This window comes from Nuphar pumila, chromosome 15 (genome assembly GCF_984573655.1).
Source record: "Nuphar pumila chromosome 15, dmNupPumi1.hap1.1, whole genome shotgun sequence".
In the NCBI taxonomy this organism is placed as follows: Eukaryota; Viridiplantae; Streptophyta; class Magnoliopsida; order Nymphaeales; family Nymphaeaceae; genus Nuphar; species Nuphar pumila.
Genome location: NC_143263.1, coordinates 1,694,725 through 1,719,391, shown reverse-complemented (window position 1 = coordinate 1,719,391; position 24,667 = coordinate 1,694,725). Strand labels below are relative to the sequence as shown.

The 24,667-nt window shown below is 37.5% G+C and overlaps 2 protein-coding genes across 3 annotated transcripts in view; both read left to right on the top strand.

The window, feature by feature from the left end:
- Positions 1-659: 659 nt before the first annotated feature.
- On the top strand, positions 660-5,761 carry LOC149814086 (uncharacterized). The gene is made up of 2 exons (XM_089989876.1): positions 660-4,283; positions 4,371-5,761. Exons 1-2 carry the CDS (start codon positions 660-662, stop codon positions 5,658-5,660), a joined length of 4,914 nt encoding a protein of 1,637 aa, XP_089846002.1. The 3' UTR covers positions 5,661-5,761.
- Positions 5,762-18,804: 13,043 nt separating this feature from the next.
- The window catches only part of LOC149814085 (putative manganese-transporting ATPase PDR2), a 47,382-nt gene continuing 41,519 nt past the window's right edge, over positions 18,805-24,667 (top strand). For both annotated transcript variants that reach the window (XM_089990174.1, XM_089990173.1), the window contains exons 1-3: positions 18,805-18,982; positions 19,790-20,108; positions 20,934-21,026. In XM_089990174.1, the coding sequence (XP_089846300.1) occupies positions 19,860-20,108; positions 20,934-21,026 (342 nt within the window). In that variant the 5' untranslated portion in view covers positions 18,805-18,982; positions 19,790-19,859. The remainder of the gene's footprint in view (positions 18,983-19,789; positions 20,109-20,933; positions 21,027-24,667) is intronic.

Sequence of the window (24,667 nt, the reverse complement as noted above, 5' to 3'; positions counted from 1 at the left end):
CCCTGCTGGTAAACAAGAGCTTCGTTAGGAAGAGGATAGCGATGCCATTATAAGCAACGTTGAGGCTATAAGTGGGAGGACAGAGATGAATATTAGTTTTGAAAGGAAAATCGGCGATTCATGGAGGCTACGAAGCTAAAGGAGTCAAGGTGGTGGAAAATGGAAGGCACTGATCATGGCTGGCCCCTACATAAGAGCTGTCCATTCGTGCCTTCTTTGTGTTAACAAAAACACTCCCACCGTCTCCTATGATCATCTCTGATGTTCAAAGTCCAAAAAAGAAAGAAAAAGAGAGGTCACCAGAAACCACCCTCTTCAATCCAAGTAAGTCCATCTCTTCCTCCTGTTGCAGACTTTAATGTCATCGTATCTGTGATTGTTTGATACACCCATCAAGAAAAGAAGCTAATTTTTTTACTCCAACCTGTTTTTCTTCTCATTCTTTTTCTTGTTGGTTCCTCCCTCTCTTATTTAGGAGACACTCCATCATTTATTTTTTATGAGTGTCTATTGATTCCTGGTATTTGAAATCCGTAACTGTCTGGTTTCTGATATTTGAAGTCTGTAAATAGTTCTTTGGATTAGCCTTTGTTGGGATTGTTTACTTTTATTTATCTAGGGGGGTATCAGTTTGTGGAAAAATAGCAAAAAAGATGAAGATGGATATTGATTACAAGAAGATTGGTTTCCACGCTAAGGAAGGTCTGATCTTTTTCAGTAGGATGTGTTATAGAGCTGTGCTTGAATACCCTTTTGTTGTGGGCATGGTCGTTTTCTTTGTGTGGTTGTATAGATCTTCCCCTGTTGTGTTCTTTTTCCTGCTTTCGAATTCGCCGGTGATCATATGCACCGCCGTTCTTCTTGGATTGCTTCTGAGTTTTGGGCAACCACATATTCCCAACATCATTGAAGAAGAGAAAGAAGAAGGGACCCAAGTGATCTCTTCTCTTAAAGTTGGTGGTAGTGTTGATCGTGTTGTTATTGAGAAAGATGGGAATTCTGAGGTAGAGGCTTTCCTACTTGACAAGGAAAGAAATGCGATCGATACCATTGAAGAATTGGAAATCAAGGATAGAAACTTGGGTGATGATGGAGGAGAAATCAAAGGTGGGGAGCCCTTGCCATCTTGCGAAGCGGAAGAAGCGAAGAAGAGTGGGATTAGCATCCTTGTGGAGAGACCGAAAGTGGAGAAATTTGTGCCTGGAGGCGCTACGAGCGAGGCTGATGTGTTCTTTACTCCTAGACATATTAAAGGAAGGGAAGAACTAGAGTTGGGTACAGGCCATTTGGAGAGAGACATTCATGGTAGAAAAATGGTTGAAGACTCGACATTTGGTGAAAGCCAAGAGGATTCAGCAAACAAGGGCAAACTTTATTGTCGTTCAAACAGTAAAAGAGCTGTTTGCTTTGTAATGAATGATCTAGAAATGGCCAAAGAGGAGAAAAAGATTCAGGAGGATCATTATAATGAGATTCAACATTACGTTGAGGATTTTGAAGATCAGAGGAAAATTCCAGATTCCTTTGTTTCAGAAGCTCTTGCTTCCTCCTTGGTATCGCCTTGGATGCATCATGACCATTTGTCTGACTCTAGCTCAGAGCATGCTGAGAGTTCTTCTCCCGACACTTCTATGGCTGATGTAATGCCCATGCTTGATGAACTTCTCCCTCTGTTGGATTATGTAGACCCTCAACTAGATTCCATTGAAGTATCTGATGGAAATTCTGATGAATCTTCTGAAAAACTTGTTTCTGATGATGACAACAATGATGGCGATGATAATGATAGTATTGAGGTGGAGAAGGTAGGTGGCAAGGTTCTGGAAGGAAAGCAAGGAGGACAAGAGGAAATAACGGGGGTCATTTGGACTGAGGATGATGCAAACATTGTCATGGATCTTGGCAGTTCTGAATTGGAAAGGAATCAACGGTTGGAGAATCTGATGACAAAGCGATGTGCTAGTAGGAACGAAAAGATCGAGGAGGAGAAGGATCTTATAGACCTACAATCGGATGAGAAAATCTCACTGTTGGATACTGATGATTCTCCATTCAATACGGTTATGGAACCTGTTCAGCTTCAAGCCCCAACCATTGCTCCTATCAAACGAAACCTTTTTGATCTACCCTGTGATGGAGAGGAAGAAATGGCAGCATTATCAGTGCCTGCATCAGCTAGGGCACCCTCAACCCCATCAGCAAAACAAAGTCCTTTTGATTTTCCATATGAACATGCTGATGTGGATGAGATGCTTATGCGTGACACTTCAAGCCTTGGAGAATTCATGGAAATTCATCAGAAGGGATTCTATACAAATGAAAGTCATCTGCTGGGAGCATCGCATTTGGGAGGTATTGATCAAGAGAAGATTGATGCCAACACAGGTTCTGTTCATAACATGTCAGCCATAAATTCTGTTACAGGTTTTGGGGGATTTTTTCATGTTTATCCACCTGTTGACATCAGTCATGATGAAACCCAGAAACAACAAATTGATAATGACGGCTTCAATTCTTTGATATCATCTTTTCACGGCCATGTTGTTGAAGCAGTTGATGTAAATATCCAGCATGTTGGTACTTACGATAAGCATCAGTTAGAAGAAAAGAAGTTTGCCAATAATCAGAATGAAAGTGCAAAGTCTAACATAAGCTGCTTGTTACAGACTCAATCAGATTCTTCTGTTGAGCTTCAGGAAGGTTGTGAAAGCCTGCATCATAAACCTAATGAAGTTGAATCTGTTCATCCAGCAACCTGTGGTTCTGTTCAACCAGCTCAGGATAATCCATCATCACCAGAAACCCAGTCAGAAGAAGTGGGCCACATGGAGGTTAGGCAAGAACAGAGGAATCGTGAGGTGAGGGTTGTTCATGATATTGAATTGGCTGCTTCCGAAATCATGGAGGCAAACCTCCAGGAAACTGAAACTTTTGACTACATGATAGGATCAAGCTCATATGTTTCACATTTAGATGGTGGTTTGGATACACATAAAAGAGAGGAATCAGATGTACCATCTGAAGAGCTGCAGGCAAAGAATGTTCATATGGAGCATGTAACTGCAGGTTCATCTGAGCATGATGTGCTTCCTCTCGATGAGTCTTCAAGGAAACAGCATGCAGGATCAGATGTTCTTGAAGAAAATCTTGATGATTCAAGTGCCTCGAGGTCATCAGAAGACAATGCAACAAAGCCCGTGGAGAATGTTGACAAAGGAAATAATAAACTGAGGTCATTATGGAGTGGTTCTTCATCAGATTATACTGACATTGTGCAACCAGAGTCCTTGGATGATGATAGCCGGGTTGGAGCGCCAGTTTTTTATTCCAGCCCATCTGCACTCGAAAAATCTCACTCTGACCTGGCTTCTGTTGCTGAAGCAGAGCTGTTTATGGGGAAAGGAATTTTCTGGTATCCTTCAGTACACTCTGAGACTCGCATGGAAACCTCAGGCTTGGATTTTTCTAGCATGGAGGTCGAAGAGCACATTGTGCACAAGTATGGAAAAGAGATTGTTGATGAAGAAGGTGAAGCAGTGAGCATGCCTTCATTGGCTGGTTCAGAAAATGTCTTGGATATTGAAGATTCTTTGCCAGATGCTGTGTCTGTATTGGTTGCAAATGTGCAAGGCCAGTCTGATGAAAGTAATCATTCTCACTATGGAGAAGGGCGACTGGCACTGAAAGAAGCTGAAGCTAATGGAGAGGCCCATTCAAGAGAGGAGTGCTCATGGAAGGCATCATCAAGCTTGTTTGTGGTAGAGGAGATGGAGTTGAGGTCACTGGAAGCCCCAGTAGTTGAAGAAGTTAATGTGATACAAGTTGGCTTACCAGCAGTTCAAGATCAGAACATTCAGGCAATTCAAATAGAACCAGATTCTTCTGTACTAGAAAAGCCAGCAACGGAGATGGAGGCAATTCTGAATGTTTCTGATTCACCTGCATGGGTACCGCCAACAACAGAAGGGCTGCTTATTTTGGAAGATGCAGGTCATAATGTTGGTGAGATCCAAACAATCCCATCATGCTCTGTCAAATATTCAGGGGTTGCTCATACTTCTGAATTATGTCAGCCATTACTTACCAAGGATGATGAAGATTTTGTCCATGTTGATGCCCATTCCTCCGATGTTGAGGAGAAATCAGATTCTGCTGTCATTTCCATGCCAGATGGCTCGTCACCGCTTGATGATCAAACTATATTAGCATCAGATGTAGTGCATATGAAAGAAGATGAGTCATCTCTTTGTCTGACCTCTGTTGATAATCAAGGAGCATTTAAGGTCAGTTCCTTAAGCATTTGTTTGTGTTCTATTGATCTTCTAGAAGATTTTCAAAGCATGAAATAATCCATATGTCCTGATTTGCAGGTGATAGAATCCTATGAAGCTCGAAATGTATACAAGTATTATGTGCAGTTATCTACTGATGATGCTGTTTCTGTGGATCACGCCTCTGCTTCTATTACTGCATTAACTGGTTCACATCTACTGGAGCCTGTGGAACTTCCAGAATCAGCAGTCTCAGCTGACATGGAACATGACAATTCTAAAATAAAGCAAAGTGTATTTGATGACAAATCACCAAATCATATCCATGTGTCATCATCAGATGCAACTGAACAATGTGTTGCAGAGGAAGAATACATGGAAACATCAAGGGTTCAAGAGACTACATTAGATTCTTCAATTGCGGATGATGAAATGAATCAGCTAGATGCTACTGGGATTTCCCATGGGCACCTGGGTGCTGACCATGATGTCTGGGTCATGGGAGAAGGAGAGGTTGAATTCATCAAAGATATTGATGAAGGCTTGCTGTCAGAATTGGATACAATTGGTGATTTTGGAGTTGCAGAAGAGATGCCTTCTGGGCAAAAGCCAGAGAAGAAATTGGAAATGCATTTCGGTGAAGAATCTAAAGAAGCTGATGAAACAAGTTCCTTGACACAGATGTTGCTTCTCGAAGCAAAATCAGTGGAGGACATTAATCTTGCTTTGAAACAGTTCTGTGAAGGAGAGGCTAGCAAACCGAACACTCATCGTTTGGTTGAACATGAAATGGATTATGAAGGTGGGTCTGCAGGAGAGCATTTGGAAGTGCGGTATGATCTATCAGAACTGGAAGTTGATGAAGCCAGATCTCTTGATGACATAGAGTCAGTGTTGAAGCAGCTTTCCGGAGGAGATTGCGAAAAGTGTGGTTCTCATGCAGATGTCCAACAGTTTCTGGATTTGCCTGATAATCATGGAGCACAGGAAGTTCTTGAAGCAAGAACTATTGAGGATATCGACTTGGTATTGAAGCCATTTAGCAAACAGGATCCTGGAGAACCCACTCTTAGTGAACCTACTGAAAAACAAGAGAAACAAACACACTCTGATGCTGAGATATCTGATCCAGAACAGGTTGAAACAAATCTCCAACCTGTTGTTGTTGAAGTTCATTCGCTCAAAGAGATGAATGAATCTGATCGAGTTAATAAAGAGGAAACCTGCCATAGTTCTGAAATAAACCCAGAAAATTCAATGACTGAAGACAGCAAACGGATAGATGATTCAAATGAAGTGAACATAATGTCAAAGGTCAAGAAATCAAAACATAAGAAATCATCTAGCTCTAGCTCCAGCTCTAGTTCTAGTTCGAGTGATTCAGATTGAAAGGTGAGTTGAGAATTGTTGGTTGTATAATTGGACTTTAAGGTTTTTATATAGTTTCTAGATTTCATGGTTGTATGGAAGTCTAATATGAGTGTTTAGGATTTTTGGTAGTGGCAGTTGTTTTCTGGGCATCATGTATCTTTTGAGTGGCATGAGCTTTACTGTGTACTTTGTGATGCTGATATTTTTTTTATTCTCTCTGTCAGTCATTTTTCACAATGTATAGTTTGGTTTCTTGCCTGTAATGCAATCAACGTTTGATGAGTGCTCTCTCTCTCTCTCTCTCTCTCTCTCTCTCTCTCTCCTTTTTGGGCGATGTTGGTTGTCGTGTATGGATCTGTGTTGCTCCCCAATAAATCAAACTCGTGTTGGATGTCAATGCTTTTCTATACTGTACAAGGCTAGTTCATCAAATGGAGAGAACTCAAAATATCTAGTATCCAAATTCAAATACCATTACTTATCATTATACTTCCATTGGTACCCACCCTTATCATTATACTTCCATTTGCATATACACTAACAGGCTACATGTTATGATAGCCTTGAAGCTCTTATAAGACAATAAATACCAAAAGCGCCACTGATATCTCATGGTATCATTTCAAGAGGCATTTGTGGTTAGATGATTGCTTTTGCTTCTGATCAAGGTGAGGAAGATTATCGCTAGGGACATTTAGGGGGGCGTTTGTTTCATAACCTTTCCCATGAAAGGGACTCTCTTTCATAGGAAATAAGGTCTCTTTGCTACAAAAAAGGTAAAACAAACATGTCTATAAAAAATATATGGTGAGACCCACGTAATAAATGCAAAAAAATAGCTTTCCTATCAAAATGAGTTCATACATCCCCCTCCCTCCCCACCGGACCCTAGGGATGTCAACGGGTTTGGTTTGGTTTGGTTTGTATTGAGTACCCAACCTGACCCAAACCCAATTTTCCTGGTATGGCCATGGAAAGTGCTGTCACGAATAATGTTCTGGTTGACCCGAACCCAACCTGAGTATTATATGTCTTTTATCGAAAAAAAAAAACATGATCCAAGTGTCGTTTCCTAGCAAATCAACTATGTAAATACATCTGTATGGTCATATGTGAGAAAAAAAACTTGGAAACCCCTCCTTCAGTCATGATGGACTCCCTTAGGTAGCTACTCCCTTCTCATATATAAAGTAGGGAGTAGCTGCCTACACCTATCCGTACTTACCTCTGCCTACAGTAGGGATGGCAGTGGGGCGGGGCGGGGGACAAGGTCTCCACCCCCGCCTTCATCCCCATTTCATGTCCTCCATCCCCGATTCAAACAGGGATGAGGCGGGGCAGGGCGGGGATATTGCGGGGAAAAATGGTTGGGCGGGACGGGGAAAAGTGCACATCCATCCTCGCCTCCACCCGCGGACGGGGATGGATTTTAACCTTCATCCCCGCCTCCATCCCCGTTTCATACCCTTCACCCCCAGTCCAAACGGGGCGGGGCCCCGCTTTCCCTCGGTCCACTGCCATCCCTAGCCTACAGGGCTTTTGAGTGGTTAGTTTTCATGTTTTTCTCTAATCTGACCGTACAGATGTGTTCCAGGTGTTTGATTTTACAGGAATAAATCCTTGCATCATTCAATGTAGGTTTAAAAATGGATGGCGTAAAATTTGTATAAATATCATAAATATTTTGAGGCTTAAAAAATATATTTTTTATTGAAAAAACACAATCCAAGTGTTGTTTTTCTAGCAAATCGATCATGTTGAATGCATCTGGGCAGTCATATTTGGAAAAAACAACTTGAGGTAGGCTGCCATAGGCAACTTCTCTCTCTCTCTCTCTCTCTCTCTCTCTCTCTCTCTCTATCTATCTATATATATATATATATATATATATATATATATATAACATAGGCAACCAAAGAGAGTAGGGCAGGCATAATGTCGAACTCTACGAGTTTGATGTTACATCGGGCACGCATGCTTCACGCGTTCATATGATATAAGGGATTTAGCGGCGGTCTTTGTCACTAAATCTTTTTTTCTGCCCAGACATTTAGTGCGGTCAAAGACCATCTAAATGTCCTCTTATAATAACTCAAACACTCTGGCCGTGCCTGATTTTCGTTCGATGATTGGGCATCCACTATATATATTTTTTAAATTATGCGGGTCCAGATTTTGGGATCTTATTTTCGTGACTGGACAAAAGCAGAACCCGATTATTAGTTATATGGGCGGGTTCTGATCAACTCTTAGTTATATGGTTTTAAGATTGTAGTATTTCTGTGACTGTAACATGTTACTAGAGATTCACTTGTGTACTGTAACACACTTATCATGGAAGCTCACATTCTTGCATTCTTGCCTGCTTATTGACAACAATTGGGAAAAAGCTTCCTCTCATGAAAATCTAACTATATTTTATAAATAAATTTTACATAAAAAACTAGCTATCAGCCAAAAAATCTACTTATAAATGAAGCCTCGGTTTTCATGAATTGACAAAAATTGAAGCCTCTGTTCCACTACGCCCAGGCAATGTGGTCAGTATCGATATCGGCCCTGAATCGTTTGGCCACCAATTCAGCTTCGTTAACTTCTACCAAGGACAGGAGGCATTATACCCGGACCCAATAAGAGAAACTAATGAGAAACTATCGGACTCACCATAAGAGAAACTATACCCGGACCCAATAAGAACTACATGAACCAGACCTGGGCCATATGCAGTAAAATAATAATTTTTTTCAGTTTTACATTAAAAATTTATGGGTCATAATCGGAACTCGGGTCAGGTCTAAAATTTCATAAACTATACCCGGCTCAATATATTAATCGGGCCTTTGGGTTCAGACCCAGGTCTTAATCGAGTCTTCTTATAGGGTTTGGTACGGGTCGGGTCCAGGTAAACCCGACCATTTGACAGCCCTAATGCAAACGGGTCCGAATTGACCTGTACCTGTATTTTAGTAAACGTTTCCAGATTTAAAACTGAAAAAATACTTTAAGTTGTAGCCCAGTGGGTGGCATCTGAGTTGCACGTTGTTCGGGTCTAACTTGGACCTGACCCCTTCTTTGATGCCCTTTACTTGTCCGTTCCATATGAGTAGGAATCCCGATGACAGATCCAACAATTGTTTATGGGTCCAAACCCAGCTAGCTATGCCGGTTCGGTTCGGGAATCTAGGTCCACCCAACTCACTTCCCGGTAAAGAAATATAAATGGTATGGAATGGATTTGTGTTTGTTAATTGACAAACCCAAATTCATTCAGTTGATTTTGGTAAGCCCTTGCAAATGAGGGTAAGGTTTGCTACCCTCGTCATCATGGTGGAAAACTGTAATTTTTATTTTTATTTTTGCACATTTGACCCTCCAAGCGTGGTCAACATTGTTTGGTTTAGTAGAAATTGAATGGTTTACATCATATTTCTCGGACGTGTATGTTGGATTTTTTGGGGGGTAGAAAATTAATGGATTACAATGTAGTGAATTTTCAATTATAAAAAAGAAAACATAATTTTATGTCAAAAAAATAAGATACAATAGTCCATTTCTACTACGTTGAAAACATTCACTCCAACTAAAGGGTTTCTTACCAATGAGGGTAGCAAATACTTTCCCTTGCAAATGCAATTAGTCAAGCATATGCTGTTCCCATATGTTAATCTGATAAACAATATTCACACTATTTTTTTGCATCCAAACTTAGATTAAGTAAAGCTAGACAGTCACCCCTGTCTAGGTCAAAGCCCAGATGCGATATTTTGAAAAATATTGTGATTTATCATGATATGTTGAACAAGCAATAAATTCTAATAAAGTCATAGTATTTTAAAAGTATTATCAATTTTTCTAAATAAAAATAATTTAACAAAGTACAAATTGTGTTATTTTCACCTTGCTTAATTCTATATGCATGTATACATTTCTGTTTGTTATATTTTTTAAATTTTGTTATTATTTTATAAAGATATTTTAACTTATGCCTTTAAAGGGTCAAGCCCACAAAATTTTATGCTGCCAAGACAACGATATAGTAAGTATGGCAGCCAGAGCTATGCTTATAGGGGCAGTTTCTCCGTGTAAATAATAAAAAAAACGTATGCCTTCATGGGCTATGCCTCTCTGGCTAAGGGTAATCAAGGTTTGTCATCAAACATGAGATGATCATGGTTCGAAACCACAATAGTAGGTCTGCAAATGGATCAAATATGGTTGGATATCTGATCTGAGTTCGACATGTTTTTTTTTCATATATGGATCCTTTAAGTATGATCGAAATGTACATTCGGATCAGTTCAATTGAATTACTTTCAGATCCAGATCAACATTTTAATTCGGATATATAATTGATCCGATTCAGAATATTATCCGATCATATTTTTTTTACATGTAAATAGTTAGTTTTCATTCAAAATTTGCCAGATCCAGTATTATGGCATGTATTTTGGATTCGGATTCAACCTTACCTCTTCGAATCCGATTCATATACAGATTCAGATCTACTATTTATATTTTGGATTCAGATTCAGAGATGGCAAGACCCAGTCTGAGTTCGACCCATTTGCACCCCTACTAATGAGTGACGACTGATAGGAACTGGATCTGATAAGATCTCTCCCGTCGCTATCCGTGGGCGGACTTCAGACCGAATCAGTCTATGTAGGATTCTATTATTAGTGTAAAATCTGACCCGACCCCTTTACATCATTGTTCGCGGTTGAATAAACACAAAGCAGAGGCCCCGTTGGTCTTTTCCTGAAAAGATCAGGCGATTCTTCATGATTTTGTCATCTTTTAAGGAGGCCTTACTCGAAGCGGCCCTTTGGGAGAGCTTTCCTTGAGGGTAGGGATGGCAGTGGACCGGGGCGGGGGACAAGGTCTCCACCCCCGCCTCGTCTCTAAAATGTAACCTTCATCCCCGGTCCACCCCCATGGTGGGGGAGACTTTGGACCTCCACCCCCGCCCCCACCCCATCCCCGTCCCATATAAAAAAACCAATTCTCCAAAACAAAATATGCTTGTAATTGCTAACTGCTAGTTGTGAATTCAGAAGTGAGTGCATAAGAAAAGATAAAATTAATGACACCTGAAGGTTCAAAAAATACAATTGCCACCTTTACAAATGGTAAATTAAATTATAATGGTGAAGGTATATTTCTGTCCTTGATTTGGGGAATTCATGAGAAAATGGTGAAATTGGGATTCTCGTGAGTTCCTAAACAAAATAAAATTGTGAGGGCCAGTGAGAATTCTCATTTACAAGAATGCTCATCTCAAAATCCAAATGCACCCTGCGAAAAATCCATATGAGGATTTCTTTCCCCAACAATTCATCAAGCAAAGCTCTGTTATCACAACTTTTCAACATTAATTGGAAATCTGAACAGTGTCATTCATAATTTTCAACATACAGGAATGAATAGGATTTCACTTAGTCGGAGCTAAGCCAATATCATTCCACAGCCAAAAGGTTTGGTCTGATAATATCTGTGTGCAAACACATTACAAAAGTTACACAAAGCAAGCTGATACATTTTGTTGAGCTCTAAGCTTTTAATACAAATCACAGGCCTAACCTGCCGGTAAGGCCCAGCCTGCCAAGAGTATTGGGCTATTAATGCAAGTTTGACACCTCCGGCAATGCAGAACAACAAAAGCAGTAATTACAGTAAGTGATTACAGGTATTAGAATGATCAGTTCCATGACAACAATGACAACCTACAGTCAGTCATCCGCTATCACCATAGAGGCCTTGGATGTATTTATGCTAATTCTAACTATGACCACAAGGACCAAACTCGTCTAGATACTGACTCAACCCTACCCAATCATATCATCAGTGAAAGTTATTTCAGATTACATGATGAGAAACATTGAGTCATCCATGAAATCTCGGGATGAGCTGACATGTTCTACATATGCTACAAGTGTCATTTTGTCATGCCCAAGATATTCATAATGCACATGAAAACAATGTAGAAATGTGCATGAATTAAAGTTTGATTCATAAAAAGAAGAAGAAAATAAGCAGATGAAACAGTAGAGAGAATGCTTAAGTTGGCCAGCATATTAAATCTATAAATTCACCCTTTTTTGTCACCAACCTATGCGTTCAACCCAAAGATATTTCCAAGCTCTGGCATATATAACCAGATTTCTCTGTTTCAGTTTCTTCAGGTTACCTCATTGAAAGAAGTTAGAAAGGAGATAATAAATCTACAATGAAGCCATTTTGTAACTTGTTTAAATGGAAACAAACTAATAAAGTCAGCAAGAAAGAAAACAAACCAAATAAATTGCACTAGCAATGTATTTGTTCCAACCATAGTGTCTTCCTCTCAATGTATTTCAAGTCAGCAATATATTTTCATTCGACCCGAGCTATGTGTGTGTGTGTGATGTATTTATGCATGAGAGAGAGATGAAAGAAGTTAATACATTTCTATAACATTGTATCATGGCATATTAGAAAAAATGCTCACATGTAAAATGAATTAAAAAATGAATAAATTATTCACACATTAAAAAATGTTCACATACTGAATAAATTGAAAGTTGATGGATTTTGTTGAATCATGAAAATAATTATTTGAAAGATAACTGATGCAGAAGGAAAGAATTTGAAAGCAAAAAAAGCATGACATGAAAAATATATTTTCAATTTATTAGAATATTGCAACAGAATTACATGAACGAGTGTGATCAAGTATTACATTACCTACATTGAGCAGCAATTTTTCCTTTCCCCATCTTCAAGTCATTTCTTACAACCAAGACCTGTGGAATAGTCAAATGCACCATATCATTAGCTGCAATACAACAATAAGTGATATTGAGAGTTGTATAACATTGGTATGATGCAAATTAATTCAGCAAGACCCTACTACTAATGCCCAAGCCCTTCAATATTTATCATCCCTCCTCAATGTCCACCACATAACAAACCCTTCTCCAATAATTATCACTTGCATATGTTAACGAAGCACAAACCAAATAGAAGCAAGATAAAATAAAATAAAATCTCAGTTATTTAATTTCTAAGTATATCCAACCCCTAGTAATAAAATAATGAGCAACACAAGAACATATACCATAGAGAAAATATGCGAGCAATTGTAATAACTAGCAACTATCTTCAAAAATAGCATGGGCTTTTTCATGTTTTATTTGCTATTCCATCTGTCATGGATGTTGTTTTGCTCCTATACATGCGTGCATGCAATGCATCACATAATCATCACAAGTGCACATGCACAGACACATACCCACACAAAATATATAGCATGATCATCTGTTAACTGTACTAAAGTATAGATAGATAAATTGACTTGAAAACAATGTGGTTGTTTCATATGCAACAATGTAGCAAACAAGGAAGTTTGCTGTAGAAAAAGCTCTTATTCATCACAATGAATGTTCATGTCTTGTGAGACATGATATTGAGAAAGCACTTCTTGCAATTTCAGGACCCTGCCGAGGCTGATAAGTTGTTGAAAATTCAGCGGGATTTGGATGAAACCAAAATTATTCTTGTGAGTAAAATTGTTGTGTATGTTTTGAATGTTATGTTATTACATCTTTCTTTCAGACTGTTAATACAACATTGGACTGTTGTTATTTATTTTCCTTGAATGTTCCAGAATTATATATCCACTGCTAAATCATTTTAGTCGATTGACTAGTTCTTAGTTTGTAAACATTTTGGATGCCAGATACATCTAATTGCTAGACAAGTTTAATTACCAGTAAACAAATACAAGTGCAAACAACAATGTCTATAGTTTACTGACTATGTGCCATGGATCTCTGGAATAAATGCAGCATAAAACAATTGACAGTGTCCTTGAGAAAGGTGAGAAGCTGGATAGTTTAGTGGAGAAGAGCTCAAATCTAAGTGTTGCCTCCCAGGTAGATATTTCTTGCAATCTCTGTATGTGTGTGTGTGTGTGTAAAGTTCAATGGATGTTGTATATGATGGTGCTAGAGTAATGGACATCATACCTTCTATATGATGATGAAAAATACTGTAAGTGCCCCTTGAAAGACTTACCATGTTCCATGTCCTCTTTTATATTCTTAATAGAAAATTACACATCAATGGTGTTATTACACATCCAAGGGGATTACCTCAAGGAAATTACCCAATAAGATTAACTCCCTGCCTTCCGATCAGCATGATCTACATATTTATTCTCTCCCCAAAAGCAAGATATCTGGTCATTTGGATAAGCCTTATTCCCTACTTCCTAATGCAGAATTTACCCTTGTAAAATCGGCTAATTAATTGTAAAAAATTAAACTTACAGGTAAATTCCAATCCTTCAACTTCAGCCTACTGGTGCAACCAGCACCATTCACCCTCTCAACAATGATTCTCGAGGGGCTACTCACCCCCTCAACAATGATTTAATGCACATATCACAATATAGAAGAAAAAAATGATGAATTTAACAATTTGCTAAATGAACTTGCAAATAAAGAATTATCATTAGCTCATTAAACTCTAAATATCATCAGCATTGATAACATTTGTATATTCTACTTCACTTTCCTATGAACCAAACAAAATAGATTTTGTTAACAAATAATAGTAGCAGATAAAAGAGTGAGTAAAAGAACAAAATTTACCACATCCATATCTTCTAAGAATGTGTAACATTGTGGATCCTTCGATGATGATGAACCTATAAATGAAAAAATAATGCATTAGTTATACATTATAACATAAGCATTCACTAATTATAAAAAATGAACTTTCATTACCTCGTGCTTCAGCCCACAACCAATTTTGAGAGCACATCAAAGCCTCTACTGTAGTTGGAAGAAGTCTACTACAATGTGGATTGATCACCCTTCTGCCTACACTAAAAGCAGACTCTGAAGCAACTGAGGCAACTGAGGAGACAGAAATAGCAAATATATCCTTTGCAATCATTTGTAGAAGAGGATACTTGGGACCACTTGACTTCCAAAAAGATAGTATATCAAAATCTGGAGTTCTTGGCATCATCCCATCTTCTAAGTAATGTTCCAATTCCGATCTCCCATATGCTTTTTCAATATCTTTAGATTGTATAAAGTTATCAAAGTCAGAAAGATTATCAATTAGTGAACATTTGGATCCAATACTTGATCGAGGAGGAGGAAAAAGTTCAGGTTCATTGGAGTTGTTTTCTTGTTTTTCATATTCACTAATCAACTCCAAACAAAGATTCTTAATCCTCATAATTTCATTTAAAGTCTCATTGTCTTCATAAATCTTCTTGTAATAATATTTCAATATGCTCAACTTGTATCTTGGATCTAAAACAATGGTCACTCCCATAATACCATGAATCACACTCCAATACTTATTAAAATTTTCTAGCATTCTAAGCGTCATGTTTTTCACCACATCTTTTGGATCACTTAATAACTTAGTCATCTCAACTCTAATCCCACAAATAGTTGAAAAGTAGACATTTGTTGTAGGATACTTTGTACATGAAAATAATTATGTTGCACGATGAAATAACTCTAATTTCTCACAATTATCTTGTGCCACCTCCCAATCCTCTTCTGTCGGACAACGCTTGTAGTGGGGCTCTCGATATGTCAAACGAGTAAAACATATTTATAAAGCAAAGCAGATTGAAGCATGATAAAAGTTGAGTTCCATCGAGTTTTAACATCAAGAGCAAGTTTTTTGGTAATTAAAATATGCATTTAATGAGCAGACTCTTCAAATCTTTGTATTCTCATGGGAGATGATGTCCAATAAGCAACACTATCACGAATTCTTTCAATTCTTTCTTCAATCACAGTCAAACCATCTTGGACAATCAAGTTGAGAATATGGGCACAACAATGCATATGAAACAACCATTCATGTAATATTAATGAACCAAATAGAAGTTTATCCAATAAAATATCTACAACTGCATCATTAGTGGTGCAATTATCCATCGTCAAACTTATCAACTTTCTATTAAGGTTCCACTCGAACAAACAATTCATCAAACACTCAACAATAACTTCTTTGGTATGTCAATAAGGTACATATAAAAACTTGAACATAATTTAATAAAAGTGATTAAATATTGATATTGAAAAAATATGTTAGTAAGAATTGAAAAAAAAATGATTGACATTTGACAAATACCTTATGATTCGACTTTGCAAGCTCCAAGAATTATCAATGAAGTGTGCAATGATAGCCATGTATCCCTTCTTTTGATTGGAAGATGTCCACATATCTGTAGTGATGACAACTCTACTCTTAGTTTTTTCCAACAACTTTATTGTCTTGTCTTGTTCCACATTATAAATTTTGTAAAAATCTTTCTTTATAGTGTTTTGAGTAATCATTTTGAACAAGGGTTGAAGAGTATTAGAATGTTTTCTAAACCCATAATGATCAACCATACTAAGAGGATATTCATGTAGAATAATCATCATAGCAAGATCCCTTCTTCCAGCATCTTGAACAAATTGTCAATTCTCAATTGTTCTTTTGGCATTCATTGTAGCTTTGTTTGTAGCCAAAATATATTGCTTCATATTATTATGCTTAAGTTTAGGATAAATCTTAATATGATCATGCAAATGAGTAGTTCTATCCTTGGCACCACCAGCAAGACATTTATGACAATGATTGCACTCTGACTTATCCTTTCCACCAATTTTTTTCCTAGTGAAATGTTTTCATACAACTGATTTATGCCTACTTGTCTATTCAGGTGCAAATCTACCTGAATCAGTTGATTGATCTTCATTATCTTCCATTGAAACATGGTTGCTATCAATTGGTGTAACCAGAGCTTGAGACATACTATGTGAACTTGAAGGTTGAGAACTTAATTTATTGGTCATTGGTTCTTCCTCTTCCATATCAAATTAGTGCCCACCAACTTATATATCTACAAAACATTCACAAAAAAGGGACTATCAATAAATTTCCAGACTGCTTATCAGATGTGAACTTTAATTAATTTCTCCATAATTAAAATTTCATACAAAAACAGAAACAACTTGAACCAACCAAAATTGAAATGCAGGAAACAAACAAAAACAGTAACAACTTGAACCAATATGGAAAAGAAAATACTAATCTGATAAACCAATATGACACTGTTAGGCATCAACATGGCTTTGAATTATATGCATGTTTGCTTGCCAAATTAATCCGGTTATAAGGAATTCCTGACTGAGTATTCCAAGCATGAAGCAACCTATCGGCAATGTCTTTGGCTTTATGAAGAAATATCTTGTCACCCGATAGGTCATATGTGCTTAAAAGTCCACCAACAACTCTGAAATCCAGTGGTGTTGGAAACATAAGACACTAAACAAATGAGAATCAAATCTACAATGCCTAGTAATAACATTTCGGCACAACATAAAAACTCTACACTTTGGATATCCAAAAACTAATTGAACCAGAAAATTAAACCGTATAATGCAACCTTATGGTTGTCTCAAAAACACTAGCTTCACACTCCTTATTAAAGTCCAAAGATTGTGCAATCCACCTGTAGTCAAAGGAAAAAAATGAAATATGTACAACAAAATATCAAAGAGAAGGCTACAAAAATATAAATGGCTAATACCAGAGAAGCAACTCACTCAAATGTCTAGACCATAAAATCTCATGCTTGACCTATATATAACCAAATATGAAAGACAATGAAGTACAATATCATTACTCAGAAAAGCCTAGGGAGGTCAGAACTGGAATTTTGTAATAGTTCAACTTGTGATGTGGGTTCAGTCTTTTTCTGAAGAGAATCACAAAAGAACAATTATACACTTGATTATTTTTTCATATTTGGTTCAATGGAGCACAAGTAACTAATATTAGTGTTGAAAAATAAAAGGGCACCAATATGGGACAAAGGACTTAGGAAGCACATGAAATCAATAACTTGAAGACATTCCATGTCCACAATTCACGAAAGGTTTCTTATGAAGACATTCATTCCACATGTTCATTTGAGCTAAAATTAGAGTACAAGTTTTATAGTATATGGTAAGATTCTTCTTGCATGCAGTGCATGCAATTTTGTTCTTCAATTGTATCACTCATGTACACAGGTGAAACTAGGCTTTTGTACTACAAGAGCAGTGATGCCTTCTTTCATGCTGATCCATTTGAATACATATCAGGGTCCCATATTTAGCACCCTTCACCATATTTTGTTACTATTGGACTTAAATCTGAAAAAGTCAGTCCACTGATAACAAACAAACTTTAAATGACTTGAGTGAAAATGGTTATCAATATGGCACTGTAACTTGAGATCTGCCTATCCATGTTCAACTTAGGAATTGCTGGAAATTAAACCATTTGATGTTGCTCAACCAAATTAACCACCAATTTGCCAGAATACCACCAATGGTTATCATTATTATTTTAAAAGAAAATGAAAACAAACCTGTATGATAGTTCCTTCGTAATCATTAACTTAAGGCAGTGTCAACCGTCCATCAACAACATATTCCCTTAAAGTTGAAATGTACAATGTCAGAAATGAGTTTAATCTTCATTGGTTGTAGTTCTTAGGTTCAAGAAAAAGAAGGTGAAGAAGAAAGGGAAGGTGAGGAAGATGGGGAGAAGAAGAAAGAAGGGGAATAAGAAAAAGAAGGCGAGGAAGATGGGAAGAGGAGGGGCGTTGACAATGGCCGACGTTCGGACGAAAGGGAAAGAGAAGAAGGTGAGGAGAGGGGTCGGCGACGCGAGGCCACAAACGGGGAAAGGAAAAAGAAAAGAGGGAGGAGATGACATCACAGAGGAGGCTCACGACAGCGGCACAGGGCGACGACAGAGATGGAGTGAGGGAAGAAGAAAGGAAGGAGGGAGAGATGGCGTCGGCCAACGGTGGTTGGCGACGGCCCGACTCCAACGATAATGCAGATGGAGAAGGGAAAGAGGCGACAACGACAGCTCCAGTCCAGGGTTAGGAACTTAGGGTTAGTAAATAGTAAGAGAAAATATAAAGGGGCGGGGCGGGGGAAAGTGCGAGTCCATCCCTGCACGGGGATGAATTTTAACCTTTATCCCCGCCTCCATCCCCATTTCATGCCCTCCATCCCCGGTCCAAACGGGGCGGAGCGGGGCCCCGCTTTCCCCCGGTCCACTGCCATCCCTACTTGAGGGAGAAGGCTGCCTTTGATTCCCCAGTGGAAATTCCGATTTTGCCCCTTCTAATCCGCGGTTTCGTGGTCTTCAACCCCCGAACTCCCGACGCTATTCTTCCTGGCGAAACCCTAGAAACGGTTTCCAGAATCTTCGATCTTCGCCTTCTCATTTTTTTTCTAGTGTTTTTTGATGTATGATCATTCAGCTAGTTAGGCGAGGTAAGTGTTCTTCGGAAACTTGGATATTTTTTCTCACAAATTTTCCATTTTTTTTTTCGGATTTTTTGGACTATAATTAAACTAAGCGATCAAAACTATGGTTTTTATTGATTTTTCTGGTTTTCCTGGCGATCTGTTTAGTTTCTTTTGCTATAGCGGAAGATATTTTATTAAATCGAGGTGACATTTTGTATTGTCCTTCAGATCACTACCGTAACCTCTGCAAATTTCGTTTCCATTTCTCTGATTCTTAAAAGTATACTGTCGATAGATTTCTGATCCGTTTATCACGTAATTAGTGCAGTTCAGAGGCTTCTGTCGTGGCTTAACGATAAATTGGTAAAATTACAAGCCTCCTTATCGGCTTCTCATCCTAAAACCTTTTTCTCCACGTATTCCTTACCCGATTGTTTAAGGGAAAGACAAATTAAATTCGACATTTTCAAATTGATCTAGCAAAAAAGTGAATCAACCTCATAGCAATTGTGTTCCACTACTCTTTCAAGATTCAAGATCGAATCTTTTTCCTCTCATTCAAATTCCTCTTAAATTTTTAGTAATTAGTTAACAATTATGGACGTTAAAACTACACCACTGAGCTAATATGCATCTATTATGTATGTACCATTTTGAATTTAGAAATTTATCTACACATGAACCGGCCGGTTTTAGAGTTAAATTCTTTCTTTTTATGAACTTTGAATTTCGTTTTCTGGTTACATTTAACAAAGAAGAAGTAATTATTTGCAAATTTGCTTTTAGTGGGCCATCGGATGATCCGAGTGTTTTCGGTCTGATTTTTTGCAGATTTCAGTATTGTTATCATGAAGTTATATTGAAAAGAGGGGTCTTTGAGAGAATTTCTTCGAGGCAAAATATGTCGAGGTTCCAGGTTGATGGTAAAGTGGTGGAGAGAGTGGACTTGTTGAAGTGGAGGAACTGGGTGTGGCGCTTGGATGTGTGGCCATTTGCTGTTCTATATTCTCTTTGGGTGTTTACGCTCTTGCCTAGCCTGGACCTTACCGATGCAGCTATAGTTCTTGGTGGGATGGCCGTTGTTCATATTCTAGCGTTTTTGTTCACTGCTTGGTCAGTTGATTTCAAATGCTTCGTTCAGTCTAGTAAGGTATGATGATCAATGCCATCTAAGCTTCTGATTAAGAACCCCATCATTGTGTATGAACCAGTCATGGAACCTTAACTGGTTGATCTGAATGTCATGATCCTTCATTCTATTGATCATCCCTTGTATATTTTATAGCATCTCATGTATCATCTTTCACATTTAAATAATATTATTTAGATAAGAATTTTATCTTTTGATTTGGCTTTAGCGTTTATTTATAATTGGTTGTTAGGTTGGTAATTCTATGAGCAAGTCTAGGATGCCATTTTATGGAATTTAATGGACTGTGGTTTTCTGCTTTACCTAAGCTTTGTGCATGTCATAAAGGTCCTTTGTCATGTAAAGATGATTTCAAGATCATCAAACTAGAAGTTTCCTGATCCTTCCTTTTTGAGCTGCTCCAAATTCATGATTAGAAGTCGACACACATTCATCACTTGCTTTGATGTGGTGTATGTTGTTAGTAGTTAAGATTTATTTCATATGGCTGTTAAAGTTTTAGTAGTCATTTTTGAAGTGGGGTTAGAGCATAAGGTTCAATGGGCAGTTGAAGCATGGAATGCACACTCTTCAATTCATCGCTACTTCCATTTTTTTCCTTTCTTTCTTTATTTTTGTTGGAGGGATCAAATGAGATAGCTGGATGGTTGGGTCGCACTATCAGATCTGGGGGATCTCGGGTTCGAATTCCACGGGGCTTTCCCCTAGCATGACTACCTTTTTTTTTGTTGGGTTGTCGGAGTGTTGTTTTTTTATGGTCGTGTATAACTTGTTGGTATCTTTATTTTTCTTTGTCTTTTTGATAAGCTATGATCTTTTGTGCAGGCTAAGGGTATTCATGATGCGGATGCTTGCAAAGTTACTCCTTCAAAATTTTCTGGTTTAAAAGAAATCGTGCCACTTTATCATCGTAAAATTGTAGGTGCCGTCCATCCTTTTTCTTGGTATTATTTTTATTTTTTTAATAGCTGTATAAAATTCCTGGATAGACCATGTTCTTTGTTTTCTTCGACTGTCTCATGGATTTTGTATATGATTCTGTTTGAATGATTGAATTCTCAACTGTCAGTTTGTAACACTCTTAGCTAGTTTTATTTGGCTTATCCTGTCCAAGGAAAAAGGACTCGGTGGTGATCGCCTTTCTCAAAATCTTCCCCCTGTGAGATCAGATAACATATGTCCAAGGCTTGCTATGGCTTGATATGACTCCTAAACATGGATTATGTCATAAACAACATTATGTTCTACAGTTACCTAAACGTGAATTTTATTTATAAAAATCCATTTTCAAATTGGATTTGTGTAGACCATAAAGTGAGGCAGACATATCTCATCAAGCCGAAGATGAAAATAAGCACACTAGAAAGACCAGGAGGTTGGACACCCAGCTTAAATCATCAGAAAATCATGGTTCATGGTCCAAATTCCTTAGTTGAAATGTATATAACCTTATCTACTTTAAGCGATCAGAAAGTAAGTTCCATTCTCTCAAGGCATATGTATTAATAATATAATATAAAGAATTTGATCTGGTGTGCAGATGGTTAGACATAAATGATGGTTTTCAGCCTTGAGGCTTTCTATGGGTGAAACATCTGAAACTAGATTTTTATTTGGTTATTGTTTTCTTAATTTTTCTAGTCAATGGTATTTTGGTCATTTTCACATGGCCTTTATCTTTGTTCCTGAAAGGGAATCCAAAGTACAACTTGTTAAGATATACATATATGCGTATATATTTGTACATATATGATATATATATATATATATATATATATATATATATATATATATATATATATATATATATATATATATATATATATATATATATATATATGTGTGTGTGTGTGTGTGTGTGTGTGTATTCATTGTAATAGACAAATACCCATTAGGGGTATTCTCATCCTTTCACAAGTCATGTAATAGGTTGTGCTCATTAGGGGCACAACAGTCTTTTTATTTTTTGTTTTTCCTTTGTTGGGATTTTATTTTTCTTTAAGGGCATTAGTGTAAAGTGTCCATAGAGTCATTGGGACCTCCCCAACTGCTCTATTTCTAGCAGTTGGGGAGGATTCCAATGGCTCTATGCCCCCTTGTTGTATATAAATGGGGGTATTCCCCTTATTGTAAATCTAATGCTTTCTCAAGCATTTTATAATACAAATTCCTATATTTTTTTTGTGTGCATTTGGCCCTTGTGTGGCCTATGTGTATGTGATTGAGGGTTGACCCATAAGTGGTCTTGGTGCTATTTGATATAGTGTTCTTGTAAGCCCATAACAGGCATTATCTTGCATTCTATTTTCCATTTCATTATATGGTATCACAGCCATTGGTTGAAGAACTTGTTTGTGTGGACATAAGAGTATGGATCGTGTGATCACGAGCTCATGGTGTCCAAAGAGTACTCTACTTCCACTCTACCTCCTTTCTTTCTATTTTTTTCTTTCTCTCTCCCTCTCTGCACTTTTTATTTGTAAAAATGGAAGATGAAAGAGTTGTCATCTCCATTCCCGTGATACTCAACGATATAAACTATGTGATGTGGGCATCTATAGTTAAAAACAAAATATGAGAAAAGGATTTATGGGGTTTGGTTGATGGCACTGAAAGAAAACCAAAGCTCATGCTTACTAAGCTTGAAAATGGCAAAGAAGTAGCACTCCAAGGAGAAGAGATATCTAAAGCCGTCTCCGAAAATAAGAAAAAATAGAAAGAATGAAGGATGAGTCACTCCATGATCATTGAATGGCTCATCAATAGTGTTGACATCAAGAAGTGTTCAAGTTTGACAAAATTTGATTTTGCTAGCGAAGTATGAAAGTATCTCAAAGATATGTATTGTCTAAAAGACATTGCTCATATATGCAATGTGCAAAATAAAGTTAGAACTATGACCTAAGGAGAAATGAGTATTAGAGAATATTATAATACTCTTTCTCTTGTTTGGGATAAATTGGCTTTATCAGAGCTTAAGTGGCATTGCTCTTAAGACATAAAACTCTAGAAAAACAAATTAAATGAGAATATTTCTACCAATTTGTTAATGGGCTTAAACCCAAATTTGAAGGAACCAAATCGACCCTCCTTCATGGATGAGGTGTAGCAATCATAGTTGAAACTTTTGAAGAATTAACTATGTAGGAAAATAGATTGAAGAAACCTCCCTCTACTAAGGACAGAGAGTCGGTTATTGCTATGTCAAAGCACATAAACCACACAAGGGTCTACAAGCTGCCTCACTTTGGGAGAAGCAATGATTATGGAAGAAGCTCTAATGAGTATGAGATAAACTCCAATGATTATGGAAGAAGCTCAAATAATCATGGAAGAAAAGACTATGAATACAAGAAGAGTGACAAATTGATATGCTATTTTTGTTATGAGTCGGGTCACATCAAGCATTTTTTCTCAAAAAGGAAAGAAGATCAAAGAGATGAAAAGAAAGTGGCTTCTGTGGGATCATCTTTTGAAAGAAATGGTGAAAGTGTGGGCTCAACCATGAAAGCACTTCAACCAATGTTCAAAAATCAAGCCTCTTCTATCTCCGGTGCAGCCGTATCAGCATGCATTGATCCCAGTAAGACAGGACCCAAGTCCTTTCACAAGTCATATAATAGGTTGTGCCCATTAGGACAGTCTTTTTATTTTTTATTTTTCCTTTGTTGGGATTTTATTTTTCTTTAAGGGCATTAGTGTAAAGTGTCCATAGAGTCATTGGGACCTCCCCAACGGCTCTATTTCTAGCTGCTGGGGAGGATCCCAATGGCTATATGGCCCCTTGTTGTGTATAAATGGGGGTATTCCCCTTCTTCTAAATCCAATGCTTTCTCAAGCATTTTGTAATATAAATTCCTATATTTTTTATGTGTGCTCTTAGCCCTTGTGTGGCCTATGTGACTGACTGTTGACCCATAAGTGGTCTTTGTGCTATTTGATATAGTATTCTTGTAAGCACATAAGAGACATTATCTTGCATTCTATTTCCCATTTCATTACATAACTATTGCTGTTTTTGTGATGTAAGTGTTGTCTAATGTATGTGTTAGTTTTAACTTACAAAGATGCAAGTTCTCTTTCTCTTTAGAACTATGTATATTAATGTAAAGGCTTTGGTCTGGTATGCAAATGGGTAGACATAACTCAGGTTTTCAGCCTCAAGGCTTTCTGCAGTTTATTATAGTCTTTGCCATTTTTATTTGCCTTGTGACTCATTGTGAAAAAAGAGAAGTGTTCTTTTGGGTGAAAACCTTCGCAAATGATTGATCTTGGACATGCATAAGCATGGTTGTATGTGTGATGCTTGTACCTCGTGCGTGTATCATGCTGTTCTGTAGAACATTGCTTTTTCTTTTTGTCCTTCTGTTTATTTTCTAGTCTAGCATCTGCAATTTTTTCCCATGGTGTTTACTTCGACATTGTTTTCCTGAAACTTTATTCTTTGTTATGTTCTCTGGATAATGTATTTTTGAATTATGAGCAGTTCAACTAAGCCTGCTGTTTTAGCTTTATAGTCATTTGTTATAATACCGTTAAATTTTGTTGCTATTTATTTG